Below are 17,104 nucleotides of genomic sequence, written 5' to 3'. Positions count from 1 at the left end.
ATGGCTTGATCTCTGATCATCAATTTGGTTTCAGACCTGGTCACTCTACTCTAGACATGCTGCTTCTGCCGTCTCAACAATGGATGGAGATCCTCAATGCCAAACAGGAAATTAGAGCTGTCTCCCTCGACATATCACGTGCCTTCGATACGGTCTGGCACCCCGCTCTGCTCACCAAACTCTCCTCCTTTGGTATCCATGGAAATCTCCACGCATGGCTGGCAGACTTCCTCTCTAGTTGTCGTCAACGTGTGGCCCTGAATGGGTTTCTCTCATCTCCTCTGCCTGTTCAGGCTGGAGTTCCCCAAGGCAGTGTTCTGGGCCCTGTGCTTTTTCTGGTCTTCATCAATGATCTCTCTGACTCTCTTGAAAATCCTCTCTATCTCTTTGCTGATGACTCCACTCTCTGCCGCTCCATTCCTCATCCCTCAGATCGGCAGTCTGCAGCCTCCTCACTCTCTGCAGACCTGGACAAAATCACAGACTGGGCAAACAAGTGGAACATGTCTTTCAATTCTGACAAATCTCACACTCTTACGATGTCTCTCCGAAAAGACCGACTGGACAACCCTCCCATCTACTTTCTGAATAATCCTCTGGAAGAAGTTCTGTCACTCAAGCTTTTGGGTCTCACTATCTGCCATGATCTTTCCTGGGAAAACCACATTTCCAAGCTGGCCTCCAAAGCCAGTCGCCGACTTGGCATCCTCCATCGTGCGAAGTCCTTTCTTGGCACACCTGAGCTCCTCACCACATACAAGGCTTTCATCCGCAGCTCAATGGAGTACTGCTCTCCCCTCTGGGCTGGTGCTCCTGCCTCACACCTAGCTCGTCTTCACGCTGTTGAGGCCAAAGCTTTCAGAATTATTGGAATCTCCCGCGATGAAGCTATCTCTGAGGGCCTTTCACTCACTCACCGCAGGCAGGTAGGTGGTCTTTCTGTCTTCTACCGACTCCTCTCCGGCCTTGCACCCCCAGCTCTCTCTGTGCTCTGTCCCCCAAATATTCCTACAGGTCGCACAAGATCTGCCAGCAACCCTCTGATGGTTAAACTGCCGAAATCTCGGCTCTCTGCTCACCTTCACTCTTTCATTCCTCTTTTCTCCCGCCTCTGGAACAAACTCCCTCACTCCCTTCAATCCCACTCGTCCCTCCAGGTCTTTAAAACAGCTGTTCACCACCATCTCTTATCTTCCCACATCCAAAACCTTGATCTGTTCTACCCCCGCTAATTCACCCCAGACCCACCTTGTTTGAAAGTCCAACTTCTTTCCTGGAAGTCCTGGCAGTGTCCATATGTTTTATACCTCTCCCACCGCCCCCCCCCCCCATTCCCATGCCCCGCCCCCCCAAAGCCCTCTCCCTCTCACAGATCTCTCGATGTCTCTCGGTCCCTGCTCTCAAATGTTGTGTTCGTGTCCTTCCCCCTCTCTCCCCATCTTGTCTACCGCTCCCGATGTTATATGTTTTATGTGTCGGTTTGTCTTTCTGTGTGATTAATGTTCGCTCTTTCACGAGCCTCGATCTTGTATACAAAAAAAAAAACACCTGCACCAACTTTGACTTGGATCCCTTCATCCGTTCAGGTTATCGTTGTAACAAAAACTTAGCACGGAAGGACGGAAAACCCGAACACATAATGCCTCCGGCGACTTCGGTGGCATAGGCACATAAACATTCTGGGGGTTTACCGCCGTTGATGCAACATATTTTTCACCACTTTTTCACCACCTTATTTATCCCTGTTGTTTGTGTTGTCAATGACGTCCCGAAAAGCGGTAAGTTTCCTTTTTGGAATAATTTTCAATTTCGTTTGACTGCCAGACAGGCAGAGTAAATAAATTACCTCACTCCTCTCTGTGCATGCATACTCAGGATGAGATTCCATACAATTTGCAAAATTCAGAACCAAAATACTGCTAAACTGCAGGTTTGTGTTCAAAATATAACATTCAATTTAAATGAAGTTGTTCCTCAATCATAAACTGACATTTGAAGACAGACAGATTTGTCTGCCCAGTTGCTCAACACAGCTTTTTGCATCACTCGTGCGGGGTAAATATCAGAGAATGGAGTAGGTGATTATGAACTTACGGAGTACATGGATTTCTCCTCTTCCAAAGCCTTAGCATATTTGATGGCTTCCATCTCTTCCTTGTCCTTCCGAAGCAACCTGCAGGCATAAAATTAATCCGCAAGTTTATGAACAAATTTTACTTCAAAATAAAGTCCTCCGTGACATGCTAATCTTTTGCATTGCACCACACTTTTGGAGCGGGAATTGTATTTGAACCGCTTTGGAAGCAGCACGACCGTTGCCAGAATGAGTTATACCCAAAAGTGAATGAGAAGTTTAAGTTACCTTACAAAGTCCCCATTCACCATGCCATAGCTCGTTGCACACTTGTTGAGCTCGGTAATTTGTTCTGTACCGAGGGCATCAACATCCACTTCAACATCTGCATCAGATCGGAACAAGAGAGGAACAAGAGGGGAACCAATGCTCACATCGCACCACCGATTTGTATGGTTGAGAATATCACAAAGACTTTAGCAAAGTTTGAGAGACGACTGAATTATTTTTTTTATAACTAAAAATAATCATTTCCTTATCATTTTGTCATTTTGTTTCCAATTGTATTGCAAATATTGAATATGAGGCAATCTCTGTGACGTTTCAATAAACATCAGCAGAAAGTTTAATTTTATATGAACAGTAGTTTGCGATATTGGCTTACCAAACAAACAAAATCAAAAACCTCAACAGATAATTCACACTTCCAGGCTCTACATGTCTGTTTTAACAAGAACCTCTCAGCCTCATCAGCCAGGACCATTCTTGGGACAACAACACAGGCAGGCTGTCCTCCAAAACCAGCAGCAAATGAATGGAATGGGCATCCTAGGTAGATCTAAGTCTTTCCTTGGAAAATCAGAGCTACCCACAATCTACAAGGCCTTTGGTCAAAGCGCAATTCAGGGCTGCTTCCGCTGTGGGCTTGCACCCAGCATCACATCTGTGTCATGTATTCTGTGCAATACAAAGCTCTCTAAATTGGGATTCTCACATGAGGCTGTTGCATGAGGTCTGGTTCTGTCGCGTTGCAATCGCAGGCAGATTGGTGATTTTCTTTTTGTTTCGTTTTGTTACTGAATTTTCTCCAATATTGCTCACTGTTGAAGTTGCTTGAAGGATGAAGTGGGACAAATCGTTGTGGACCCAGATGGAATTAAAGGAAGATGGAAAAGACATATGGAAATGCTGTTGAATACAGAGAATGAATGGGATGGCAACATAGAGAGTAACCCAGTTTTAGGACCGGCAGAGAAGATAACTGAGAAGGAAGTTGAGGAAGCGATAAAAGCAATGAAGGGTAGAAAAGCGGGAGGGCCGACGGGAGTTGTTGGAGATATGTTGAAGGCAGCAGGAAATTGGGGTGTGAAGAGAATGACAGAGATCTGTAATCTGGTGATGAAAGAAGGCCGCATTCCAGTGGATTGGGAACTGAGTACCCTCGTCCCTCTATACAAGGGGAAAGGTGACCCTCTGGAGTGTGGCTCGTACCGAGCGATAAAGTTATTGGAGCATGGAATGAAGGTATTGGAAAGGGTGTTGGAGAGAAGGAAAAGGAAGAAAGTGAAGATCGACTAAATGCAGTTTGGATTTATGCCAGGAAGAGGAACGACAGACGCGCATTTCATTGTGAGGCAGTTGCAGGAGAAGTACATGTAGAAGAGGAAGAAGTTGTTTCTTGGGTTTGTTGATCTGGAGAAAGCATTCGATAGGGTTCCACGCAAAGTATTGACATGGGCATTGAGGAAGTTAGGAGTGGAGGAATGGTTGATCAAAGTAGTGACGGCAATGTACAAAAGAGCGCGCGCAGCTGTAAGGACGAAGGACGGGAACAGAGGTGAGTTTGAGGTGAAGGTGGGAGTGCATCAGGGGTCGGTACTAAGTCCACTATTATTTGTAGCTGTGATGGAGGTGCTGGCTCAGAACGTAAAGGAGGGTTTACCGTGGGAGTTGTTGTATGCAGATGATCTGGTGTTGATTGCGGAAAGTATGGATGGACTGAAGGAAAAGATGAACAAGTGGAAGGAATGTATGGAGACAAAAGGTCTGAAGGTGAATATCGGAAAGACGAAGATGATGGCAAGTGGTAAAGCATGTGGTGAGGTGGAAAGAACTGGGAAGTGGCCGTGTGCTGTGTGCAGGAAGGGTGTCGGAGTGAACTCCATTCAATGTACAATGTGCGCTGAGTGGGTTCATCAAAAATGTAGTGGTCTGAGAGGGTCATTAACCAGTGTGGCAGCGACATTCAAATGTAAGGTGTGCACAGAGGGAGCTGCAGATGGAGGAAATGTTGAGTTGGATCTTCGAGACGGCGTGAAGCTGGAAGGTGTGAAAACATTTTGCTACCTCGGAGACATGCTGAATGGAGAAGGTGGATCAGACTCGGCAACGGTTGCTGGAGTGAGATGTGCATGGAAGAAGTTTCGGGAACTGAGTGGCGTGCTGATGATGAGGGGAGTGTCGTTGAAGCTGAAGGGAAAGGTGTATGCTGCATGTGTGAGAAGTGTTATGATTTATGGGAGCGAGACATGGGTAATGAACGCAGAGCAGCAACGAAGGTTGGAAAGGGTGGAAATGCGAATGGTTCGACGGATGTGCGGAGTATCGTTGAGAGAGAGGAAGACAAATGATGAATTGCGAAAGATGATGGGAATAGAGCCTGTGATTGATGCTGTGAAGAGGAACAGGTTGAGATGGTTTGGTCATGTGTTGAGGAAGGATGAAAGTGACTGGTTGAGAAGAGTGATGGAACTGAATGTAGAAGGAAGTAGAGGACGGGGAAGACCGAGAAAGACTTGGCGAAGGATGGTGGGAGAAGAAATGCGGACAAGGGGGTTAACAAGGAGAGATGCAGAAAATAGGGCAAATGGAGAAGATTGTCATGGGGACCGCAAGGCTAACCCCCGCTCAGGTAGGGACAAGCGTTACGCCTAGGTCCCCCGTCGGGGAAGTGATGTGAGTTGACAAAGTGGAACACGCAGAAAACATGCTATGATATGATATTTCGCTCACAAGGTTCAGACATACATGGAGGCAGCCATCTTGGATTTTGACGTGGCGACCCAATTTACAATAGCGGTCTTCCTTATGCCGAGATACAGCCACACACCAAATTAGAAGTTGGTACTTCACTTATCTTTCAAGATATTCATCTCACAAGATTCAGACATGCATGGCGGCGGCCATCTGGGATTTTGACGTGGCGACCCAATTTTAAACAGCGTTCTTCCGTGTGCCTAGATACACCCACACACCAGATTAGAAGTTGGTACTTCGCTTATTTTTCGAGATATTTCGCTCACAAGGTTCAGACATATATATGGTGGCGGCCATCTTGGATTTTGACGTGGCGACCCAATTGTCAATAGCGTTCTTCCTTATGGCGAGATACACCCACACACCAAATTAGAAGTTGGAACTTCGCTTATTTTTCAAGATATTCATCGGACAAGGTTCGGACATACATGGCGGCGGCCATCTTGGATTTTGACATGGCGACCCAATTTTCAATAGCGTTCTTCCTTATGCCTAGATACACCCACACACCAGATTAGAAGTTGGTACTTCGCTTATTTTTCAAGATATTCATCACAAGGTTCAGACATACATGGCGGCGGCCATCTTGGATTTTGACGTGGCGACCCAATTTTTAATAGGCTTCTTCCGTTTGCCTAGATACACCCACACACCGGATTAGAAGTTGGTACTTCGCTTATTTTTCGAGATATTTCGCTCAAGTTTCAGACATATATATGGTGGTGGCCATCTTGGATTTTGACGTAGCGACCCAATTTTCAATAGCTTTCGTCCTTATGGCGAGATACACCCACACACCAGATTAGAAGTTGGTACTTCGCTTATTTTTCAAGATATTCCGCTCACAACGTTCAGACATATATATGGTGGTGGCCATCTTGGATTTTGACGTGGGTTGCACCCACACACCAAATTCGAATGCGGTCCTTCGCTTACGCACGCACGCACGGACGGACGGACGGACGGACGGACGGACACACGGACGGAGGGGAAAGCCATAGTCCCCCTTTCGCTCCGCTGAGCGACGGGGGACAAAAATGGCCTTTAAAATGCATGTTGTTGTTGTTGTTGTTGTTGTTGTATTGCTCACTGTGCTCCGAGTCCTCTGACCTTCCCCAACTACTCCAGGATGGAGACGTTCTCACAGTCACCCCCTCCTTCTGAAACACCCAAACCCCAAGCTGACTGCACACCTCAACTCATGTATTCCTCGCTTCTCCAGTCCATGGAACAACCTTCCTGAGGCTGTTCTACCTCACCCTTCCCTCCAGCGCTTCAAGCAAGCAATGCACCACCAACTCTTATCATCCTCAATTCTGTACCCCCATTGACCTTTCTTAATCCAAACATATTGTGGCAGATTTGGAAAGACCTCAGGGAGTTGCACTCAACACATAAGGGATTCATAGTTTCGATATTTCATTTGTAGCCCCCACCTTGAGTGGCCTTAAAAAGGCTTTGTCATTGGTGAAATTTCATAAAAAAATAAACAAGACCGAAAGCCTAATAGCGGCATCGCCGGGCTTGTAAAATATTATAAACCACAAACATATATGATTCGATTTTTAAACAATTGTTAATGTTGTCTGCAACATTAAACAAAGAAATTTGGAGGAATCCCGGCATCCGTGAGGTACGTTTTACCGACAGAACCGAGTGAAGATCTACTATAATCTATTTAGCCCACATGGGTTGGGTAAATAACATGACCCTTCCTGTCGCTAAAGTGGCGTTTTTCGTAGAGGCCTTTTGAAACCCACCAATTATGGCTTTGTTTTGAAAACCACCAATGAAACCCACTTTTTCTGCTGTTTAACACGAAACTGAAAGGGAGGAAGCCCAGGTAGGTTGTGCTCATTTACCAAGCAGCTAGCTTGCACTTATACCTGGTGTTGGCCGAATGGTTAGGGCGGCAGGCTTGGGATCCTAAGGTCCTGAGTTTGAATCCTGTTCAGCTGAATTAATACCAGGTGGGGTTGACTCAGCTCGTCATCCTTCTGAGGTCGGCGAAATGAGTACCAGGGTACTGGGTCCTCTCTCAAGAAGTTGGTGGCAGGATTTGCACTCCAGTCACCGTAAAAACACCAACTTCCATGGCACACACAGTGGTGTGTGTCGGGATGGTCCTGAGGAGTCATCCAAGGACACAACAACGTGCTGATCCAGCGTACGCTCATATATATATATATATATATATATATATATTGCCATGTGGACTGCTCTCAGTTAAGACCGAGAGTAAGCCTCAAACCTGTCTCCTTCCTCCAAATCCTGGTGGCGTCTGGTAAAATCAAATCCGTTTCTGGTGTTTGTTCCCCCTCCATCTCCTCCATTACCTCAAATGGCTACACAGTTGACACCGCACATGACACAGCCGAATGCCTCAACTCTGTGTTTGCCTCAAAATCTTGTGTCCCAAGCCCATCTCTCTCTGTTCCCACCTTACCCAGTCGAACCCAACTGCTCCTGAACTCTGTGTCCTTCTCTCCTGACAAGGTGGAGAAGTTTTTGTCAAAACTCAACTATGATTCTGCAACTGGACCAGATGGCATCAGCCCACGGGTCCGAAAATCCTGCTCGGACGCTCTATTTCACCTCTCTCTGTTCTTTTCACCCTCTCTTTTGCTCAAGATCATCTGCCAGCATCTTGGAAATCAGCAAACATTACCACTTTACACAAAAAGGTGCAAAAACAGATCCTTGCAACTACAGACCAATCACCCTGCTCCCAATTATCAGAAAAGTCATGGAATCCATCATTGCTTCGAATATCAAATACTTCCTCTTCTCCAATGGCTTGATCTCCGATCATCAATTTGGATTCAGACCAGGTCATTCTACTGTGGACATGCTGCTTCTACTGTCTCAACAATGGATGGAGGTCCTCAATGCCAAACAGGAAATCAGGGCTGTCTCCCTTGACACATCACGTGCCTTCGATACGGTCTGGCACCCAGCTCTGCTCACTAAACTCTCCTCCTATGGTGTCCATGGAAATCTCCACTCATGGCTTGCGGACTTCCTCTCTGGTCGTAGTCAACGTGTGGCCCTCAATGGATTTCTCTCATCTCCCATTCCTGTTCAGGCTGGAGTTCCCCAAGGCAGTGTTCTGGGCCCCGTGCTTTTTCTGGTATTCATCAATGATCTCTCCGACTCTCTGGAAAATCCTCTCTATCTCTTTGCTGATGACTCCACTCTCTGTCGCTCCATTCCTCATCCCTCAGATCGGCAGTCTGCAGCCTCCTCACTCTCTGCAGTCCTGGACAAAAACAGACTGGTCAAACAAGTGGAACATGTCTTTCAATCCTGACAAATCTCACACTCTTACTATGTCTCTCCGAAAAGACCGACTTGAAACCCTCCCATTATACTTCCTCAACAATCCTCTCCAATAAGTTCTGTCACTCAAGCTTTTGGGTCTCACTATCTGCAATGATCTTTCCTGGGAAAACCACATTTCCAATCTGGCCTCCAAAACCAGTCGCCGACTGGGCATCCTCCGCCGTGCGAAGTCCTTCCTTGGCACACCTGAGCTCCTTACCACATACAAGGCTTTCATCCGCAGCTCAATGGAATACTGTTCTTCCTTCTGGGCCGGTGCTCCTGCCTTACACCTAGCTCGGCTTCACGCTGTTCAAACCAAAGCTTTCAGAATCATTCGAATCTCCAGCAATGAAGCTAACTCCGAGGGCCTTTCACTTACTCACCACAGGCAGGTTGGTGATCTTTCTGTCTTCTACCGACTCCTCTCCGGCCTTGCTCCCAAAGCTCTCTCTGGGCTCTGTCCCCAAATATTCCTACAGGTCGCACAAGATCTGCCTGCAACCCTCTTATGGTTAAACTGCCAAAATCTAGGCTCTCTGCTCAAGTTCACTCCTTCATTCCTCTTTTCTCCCACCTCTGGAACAAACTCCCTCACTCTCTTCAATCCCACTCCTCCCTCCAGGTCTTTAAAACAGCTGTTCACCACCATCTCTTATCTTCCCCCATCCAAAACCTTGATCTTTTCTACCCCACTAATTTCACCCCAGATCCACGTTTTTGAAATACCAACTTCTTTCCTGGAAGTCCTTGCAGGCTTGCAGTGTCCTTGTGTTTTATACTTCTCCCGCCCTCCCACCCCCCACCCCCCTTTCCCACGCCTTCTCCCCCAAGCCCTCTCCCTCCCACAGATCTCCCGATGTCCCTGCTCTCAAATGTTGTGTTTGTGTTTTTCCCCTTCTCTCCCCATCTTGTCTACCGCTCCCCCTTATTATATGTTTTATGTGTCCGTTTGATTTTTATTTTTTTTGTGCGATAAATGTTGGCTCTTTCACGAGCCTCGATCCTGTATACAAAAGTCCTGGTGATCACCCATCCCTTTCCAGAGAGGGACAACAAGGCCCCACTTCCAGTCAGTTGGGATGATGCATGTGCTCCAAACAGAGCACAGAACTGCATGCAGAAACTGAATGAAATGATTGATTGAATGAATGAATTGCATATTGCAAGCAGCAACTCAAGTCCAGCATTTCCACCAGCCTTGAGAAGCTCAGCATGGATGCCACAAATCCCAAGAGCTTTGCCCCCTTTCAGCCGGTTCACCACCGCCTGTGTTTCCACAAGTGAAGGCGGTTCACAGTTAATTGGGCGGTCAGCATTTGGGATAGCAACACCCCTGACATCCCACTCAACAGCCGGTGGGTCAGCCTGGTACAGCCACTCAAAGTAAGCAGCCCAACGGGCCTTCACTTCAGACTCCTCCATCAAGAGGCCACCACCCTCTGATCCAACTGCAGTCCACCTAGGGACAGGTTTAGAGGAACGCAATGCACCGATTCCTCTGTAAGCAGGACGAGAATCACATGTCCACAAGTGATGCTCTACCCTTTTACAGATTCCTCGCACATAGGCCTCCTTGTCCACCCTCTTCCTTCGCCACACAACCAGCATTGGAATACCAAGTCCAGCGATGAGGCTGTGGGCGCTGAAACCATGAGCCAGCCACCCTAAGTCCATGACTTCTTGCAAAGCCGAGGAACTTAGTGCTCTTCTGGTACACAGTCCCAGATCCATGGGGACCAATACATGCCTCATAACTATCCCAGTCAGTGCCAGTTGATGCATTGAAATCCCCCAAGCCTAGAAAAGTATCTCTTCTGGGGCATTGATCAAGCACAGACTCGAGAGAGGCGTAGAATGCCTCCTTCACAGTGAGATCACTTTCCTCAGTCGGAGCATACACAGAGACCAGGGAAATGGCGCCCAAAATATGACAAATCCTCAGTCTCATAATACGCTCGTTGACTTGTGTTACTTCGACTGTCATAGGAGTCAGCTTATTGGACACAGCTACAGCAACTCCCTGGGCATGGTAACCGTCAACGCAACCAGACCAGTAGTATGTGTAACCACCCACCATGATCTCACCACTATCCGGCCTCCGAACCTCAGAAAGTGCTGCAACACTGATGTTAAAACGCTGGAGCTCAGATGATAGCAGAGACAGGTGATCATCCTCTCAGAGTAAGAATGTTCCAGGCACCCACCCAAAGGGAACGCCTCAGGTTAACCCAAGGTGACCGTCGTCTGGTGGACGACGCCTCAGCACCACCCCGACACATACCTCCACAACCCAAGCCAGGAAAGTTACCCCGTGTTTTTCCTCCTATTATCAAAGAATGGGGGTCCCGAAGGCTTTGCCCCAATCCCGTCATCCGGTGAGCTGCCCTGTGAAGGGCAGCTGCACAGGAGGTACTCCCACCGAGTGTTTTTTTTTTCTTTTCAGTTATGTTCTTTGTGCATATTGCGGAATGAAACAAGAAGAAGAAGACCAACTAGGTCCCCCGTCGTTGAAGTGATGTGAGATGACAAAGTGGCAGACGCAAGGCGGCCATCTTGGATTTTGACGTGGCGACCCAATTTTCAATAGCGTTCTTCCTTATGCCTGGATACACCCACACACCAGATTAGAAGTTGGGACTTCGCTTATTTTTCAAGATATTCTGCTCACAAGGTTCAGACATGTATATGGTGGTGGCCATCTTGGATTTTAACGTGGCAACCCAATTTTCAATAGCGTTCTACCTTATGCCGAGATACACCCACACACCAGATTAGAAGTTGGGACTTCGCGTATCTTCGCATGCACGGACGCACGCACGCACGCACGCACGCACACACACACACACACACACACACACACACACACACACACACACACACACACACACACACACACACACACACACACACACACACACGGATGGACGGAGGGGAAAACCATAGTCCCCCTTTCGCTCCGCGGTGCGACGGGGGACAAAAATGTCATTGCCCCCACCGTGGTTTTAGTAATTTTGCTGTATGAAGTTAATGGTTGTCAGTTGCCCATCTTTGGTCGGATGACAAAACAAAATATTCTGCATATGTATGCTAATGTATTGTTTTTGTGCCAAGTTTGAACAAAGTTGGTCCATGCATGTCCGAGAAATAGACGAGGACAGGTTTAAGTAACAAAAATGGCTGCCAGTCGGCCATATTGGATCTGATCGCAAAAAAAATGATGTGCATATGTAACCCATCATTCATTATCTTTGTGCCAAATTTGAACAAGATCGGGAAATGCATGTTCGAGAAATGGTCAGTACGTGGTCAATATGGGTTGTTGTTTTTTTACAAATAAAATGGCGGCCAGTATACCAGTCGGCGATCTTTGATCAGATCGCAAAATAAAGTGAGGCACACGTGTATGCCGTCATGTGCTGTGCTCGTGCCAAGTGTGAACAAAATCGAACCATGCATGTAAAATAAATGGTTGGGGACATGTTTAAATAACAAAATGGCCGCCAGTCAGCCATCTTGGATCAGTTCTCGAAAATAAAAGAGGTGTGTATGTAAGTCATCATTCTTTATCTGTTTGCAAGGTTTGAACAAGATAGGTAAATGCATGTCCAAGAAATGGTTGTGGACGTGTTCAACATCGGGTTTTTACAACTAAAATGGCCGCCAGTCGGCCATCTTTGATCGCATAACAAAATGATGTGCATATGTATAAACGCCATGGATCGTCTTTGTGCCAAGTATGACCAAAATCTGTCCACACATCTCCGAGATATGGTTGCGGATGCGAGGATGCATGGATGGACAGGACCAAATCCATTAGCCCCCGTTTCGGACTAAGTCCAACAGGGCTAATAATGCCAACCACAGCCCTGTGCTGCATCTCAAAGAATAAGATGACCCATCACCAGACATACACCTCACCACCCATTCACAAAAAAATTAAATGGTGAAGCCGCTAAAATATTTGGCTAAGTCCTTCCTTCTACCTGTCAAAAAATTAAGAAGAACCACCTTTCTAACCCACCGTGTTCAATTCTAAAGTGTAATTCTAGAGGTTCCTAAAGGGCATTTCGAAGGGGCATTTGGAAGGGGAATTTGGAAGGGGAATTTGGAAGGGGAATTTGGAAGGGGAATTTGGAAGGGGAATTTGGAAGGGGAATTTGGAAGGGGAATTTGGAAGGGGAATTTGGAAGGGGAATTTGGAAGGGGAATTTGGAAGGGGAATTTGGAAGGGGCATTTGGAAGGGGCATTTGGAAGGGGCATTTGGAAGGGGCATTTGGAAGGGGCATTTGGAAGGGGCATTTGGAAGGGGCATTTGGAAGGGGAATTTGGAAGGGGAATTTGGAAGGGGCATTTGGAAGGGGCATTTGGAAGGGGCATTTGGAAGGGGCATTTGGAAGGGGCATTTGGAAGGGGCATTTGGAAGGGGCATTTGGAAGGGGCATTTGGAAGGGGCATTTGGAAAGGGCATTTGGAAGGGGCATTTGGAAGGGGCATTTCGAAGGGGAATTTCGAAGGGGAATTTCGAAGGGGAATTTCGAAGGGGAATTTCGAAGGGGAATTTCGAAGGGGAATTTCGAAGGGGCATTTCGAAGGGGCATTTCGAAGGGGCATTTCGAAGGGGCATTTCGAAGGGGCATTTCGGTGTTGGGGGCAAAGAAGGGGCAAAGCATGGTGTTGGCTTAGCGGTCAGGGTGCTGGCTTGGGATCCCAGGATCCTGGGTTCGAATCCCGGTCTATCACTGAATTAACGCCAGGGGGGTTGACTCAGCCTGTCATCCTTCCGAGGTCGGCAAATTGAGTACCAGCTTGCTGGGATGAATGATCACGGTGTGTACCCAGATTTAGAATAGGTACACCGTATCCCTGCGCATCGTAAGAGCGTGACCAAGGGTTGGCGTCAGGAAGGGCATCCGCCATCCGGCCATAAAAACATTGCCTCAAACAGGGAACCATGATTGTCATGGGGCCCGCAAGGCTAACCCCCGCTCTAGTGGGGAAAATGGCCTTAAAACGATCATTCATATATGCATTTCCAAGGGGCGAGTCGAAAGGGGCGAGTCGAAAGGGGCGAGTCGAAGGGGCGAGTCGAAGGGGCGAGTCGAAGGGGCGAGTCGAAGGGGCGAGGCGAAGGGGCGAGGCGAAGGGGCGAGGCGAAGGGGCGAGGCGAAGGGGCGAGTCCAAGGGGCGAGTCCAAGGGGCGAGTCCAAGGGGCGAGTCCAAGGGGCGAGTCCAAGGGGCGAGTCCAAGGGGCGCGTCCAAGGGGCGCGTCCAAGGGGCGCGTCCAAGGGGCGCGTCCAAGGGGCGAGTCCAAGGTGCGAGTCCAAGGTGCGAGTCCAAGGTGCGAGTCCAAGGGGCGAGTCGAAAGGGCGAGTCGAAAGGGCGAGTCGAAAGGGCGAGTCGAAAGGGCGAGTCGAAAGGGCGAGTCGAAAGGGCGAGTCGAAAGGGCGAGTCGAAAGGGCGAGTCGAAAGGGCGAGTCGAAAGGGCGAGTCTAAAGGGCGAGTCTAAAGGGCGAGTCTAAACGGAAAGTCTAAAGGGCACGTCGAAAGGGTTTCGTTAGTTTCTTGGCTTTGCCTATTTCATATTAAAAATGCCAAACTGAACCGCTTCATTCGGACATGGGTACACCTTATTTAGTTAAAAGCTAGCTTGATAGCTTTTTTTTCTTCTTTTTTTTTTGTATACAAGGTCGTGGCTCATGAAAGAGCTAAAAGCTTTGCATTACTTTAGGAATTCTGATTACTTTAGGATTATTACTTTAGGAATTCTAAGCTTTGCATTACTTTCGGTATTCTGATGCAAGAAAGTAAGTTTTGGGTCGGAGGAGGATGTGAATATGCTTTGTTGGAGATATCCTCTTACCAATATCTGGGATGCCTGCATCAGAGTCACTGTCTTCACTATCATGCTCCGCCTCTTCTTCATCTCCATCTTCCGGGTCCCGCTGCTCCTCCTCCCCATTGTTCTCCTCCGTCAGTCCACTTTCTCCCTCACTCTTCTTTCCAGGTTCCTTGGAAGTAGCTGTGTCTTCATAAATGTAGCCAATAGAAGCTTTCTTTTCAGCCAATCTGTGCATCAGGAAACAGCATGAAGGATTGACAACAACCAAGGGATGAAGAGCAATAAGAGGTTTGAAAAACAATGAGGGTATGGCTCACTTTTTTTTCTCTTCCTCAACGATCTTGGGATTGAGAGACGGCCCATACAACTCGTCCAGATATATTTGGTATAGGCACTGCTCCTCCGTAACTAAACAATCGGAAATGAAAGCGACATTTAAATGTGACAACTTAACAAATTGTCAAAGAAGTTCATCGATTATGAGGGACTTTGCACTTACTTCTGGTGAATTCATTCTGTACAAGACAGCGATAGCGCTCATAGTTGCATTTTCTTTCTTCTGCTTCATCATAAATCCTGGTTAAAAAGAAAGGGAAATTAAAATATGCATTTAATATCAAACCCTACCCAATTCCTTCCCTAATGACTCCATACAGTATCATACAAGCGTTGCACACCTTTCACTGATGAGTAACAGATTCGATAGCATAGCAGCAACGTGCTATTTCCACTCTTGCACTGATAGTGGGGTGCCCGGACACTCAGTCATTTCAAATTGATGCAAAACTTTTGTTTTCAGTACCAATTTGAAGGTAAGGGCCTATAGAACAATTTTGGTTCGAGTATCAAGCACTTGTCAAGTACATGGAGAAGAGGAAGAAGTTGTTTCTTGGGTTTGTTGATCTGGAGAAAGCATTCGATAGGGCTCCACACTAAGTATTGACATGGGCATTGAGGAAGTTTGGAGTGGAGGAATGGTTGATCAGAGTAGTGATGGCAATGTACAAAAGAGCGCGCACAGCTGTAAGGACGAAGGACGGGAACAGTGGTGAGTTTGAGGTGAAGGTGGGAGTGCATCAGGGGTCGGTACTAAGTCCACTACTATTTGAAGCTGTGATGGAGGTGCTGGCTCGGAACGTAAAGGAGAGTTTACCGTGGGAGTTGTTGTATGCAGATGATCTGGTGTTGATTGCAGAAAGTATGGATGGACTGAAGGTAAAGATGAACAAGTGGAAGGATTGTATGGAGACAAAAGGTCTGAAGGTGAATATCGGAAAGACGAAGATGATGGCAAGTGGTAAAGCATGTGGTGAGGTGGAAAGAACTGGGAAGTGGCCCTGTGCTGTGTGTAGGAAGGGTGTCGGAGTGAACTCCATTCAGTGTACAATGTGCGCTGAGTGGGTTCATCAAAAATGTAGTGGTCTGAGAGGGTCATTAACCAGTGTGGCAGCTACATTCAAATGTAAGGTGTGCACAGAGGGAGCTGCAGATGGAGGAAATGTTGAGTTGGATCTTGGAGACGGCATGAAGCTGGAAGGTGTGAAAACATTTTGCTACCTCAGAGACATGCTGAATGGAGAAGGTGGATCAGACTCGGCAACGGTTGCTAGAGTGAGATGTGCATGGAAGAAGTTTCGGGAACTGAGTGGCGTGCTGATGAGGAGGGGAGTGTCGTTGAAGCTGAAGTGAAAGGTGTATGCTATGCTGCATGTGTGAGAAGTGTTATGATTTATGGGAGCGAGACATGGGTAATGAACGTAGAGCAGTAACAAAGGTTGGAAAGGGTGGAAATGCGAATGGTTCGCTGGATGTGCGGAGTATCGTTGAGAGAGAGGAAGACAAATGATGAATTGCGAAAGATGATGGGAATGGAGCCTGCGATTGATGCTGTGAAGAGTAACAGGTTGAGATGGTTTGGTCATGTGTTGAGGAAGGATGAAAGTGACTGGTTGAGAAGAGTGATGGAAATGAATGTAGAAGGAAATAGAGGACGGGGAAGACCGAGAAAGACTTGGCTAAAGATGGTGGAAGAAGAAATGTGGGCAAGGGGGTTAACAAGGAGAGATGCAGAAAATAGGGCAAAATGGAGAAGATTGTCATGGGGACCGCAAGGCTAGCCCCCGCTCTAGCAGGGAAAATGGCCTTAAAATGCATGTTCTTGTTGTGTGTTGTTGTCAAGCACTCATAACAAAATTTTTGGGGAGGATTTGGGGGGTTTTTTTTTTCATCACGAATCTTCCCCATACCCACATGTGTTGTCATCCGAAGGGTCCCTCAAATCTTGTACCAAGTCAGATTTGTTGGTATACATCGTGGAAGCCAGTACGAGTAGCGCCATTTCTGTTGACGATGAGCTAGTTGAGCCAGATGTTTACAACTTCATTGTTATCGACGGTGGAGTACTGATGCACTCACTACCTGGTACAACGGTCCAAGGAAACACCTTTGATTCATATTTCGACAAGGTATTCTGCCCAAGAGTTCGCCACGACTTGAAAAGATCGACAAGAGTAGACATTGTCTGGGACCAGTATCGTGCACTGACAATCAAAGGAGGCACAACAGAAAAAACAAGGAACCGGACAACACGTATCTGGTACCAAGTGAGTGCATCGTATCTGGTACCGACAACGCGTATCTGGCACCGGCAACGCGTATCTGGCACCGACAACGCGTATCTGGCACCGACAACGCGTATCTGGCACCGACAACGCGTATCTGGCACCGACAACGCGTATCTGGCACCGACAACGCGTATCTGGCACCGACAACGCGTATCTGGCACCGACAACGCGTATCTGGCACCGACAACGCGTATCTGGCACCGACA

At 47.4% G+C, this 17,104-nt stretch overlaps 1 protein-coding gene across 4 annotated transcripts in view; it reads right to left on the bottom strand.

The window, feature by feature from the left end:
- The window catches only part of CLASRP (CLK4 associating serine/arginine rich protein), a 172,883-nt gene that overhangs the window by 116,064 nt on the left and 39,715 nt on the right, over positions 1-17,104 (bottom strand). For all 4 annotated transcript variants that reach the window (XR_013624878.1, XM_078786329.1, XM_078786330.1 and 1 more), the window contains exons 5-9: positions 14,774-14,850; positions 14,592-14,682; positions 14,296-14,501; positions 2,363-2,459; positions 2,095-2,173 (exon numbers count right to left, since the gene is read on the bottom strand). Coding sequence is in view for 3 of the 4 variants with exons in the window: in XM_078786329.1 (XP_078642455.1) it covers positions 2,095-2,173; positions 2,363-2,459; positions 14,296-14,501; positions 14,592-14,682; positions 14,774-14,850 (550 nt within the window). In the remaining variant the exon portion in view is untranslated. The remainder of the gene's footprint in view (positions 1-2,094; positions 2,174-2,362; positions 2,460-14,295; positions 14,502-14,591; positions 14,683-14,773; positions 14,851-17,104) is intronic.

Source organism: Myxine glutinosa, chromosome 11 (assembly GCF_964187855.1).
Source record: "Myxine glutinosa chromosome 11, kmMyxGlut1.1, whole genome shotgun sequence".
NCBI lineage: Eukaryota > Metazoa > Chordata > Myxini > Myxiniformes > Myxinidae > Myxine > Myxine glutinosa.
This window is presented reverse-complemented; position numbering and strand designations above follow the sequence as displayed.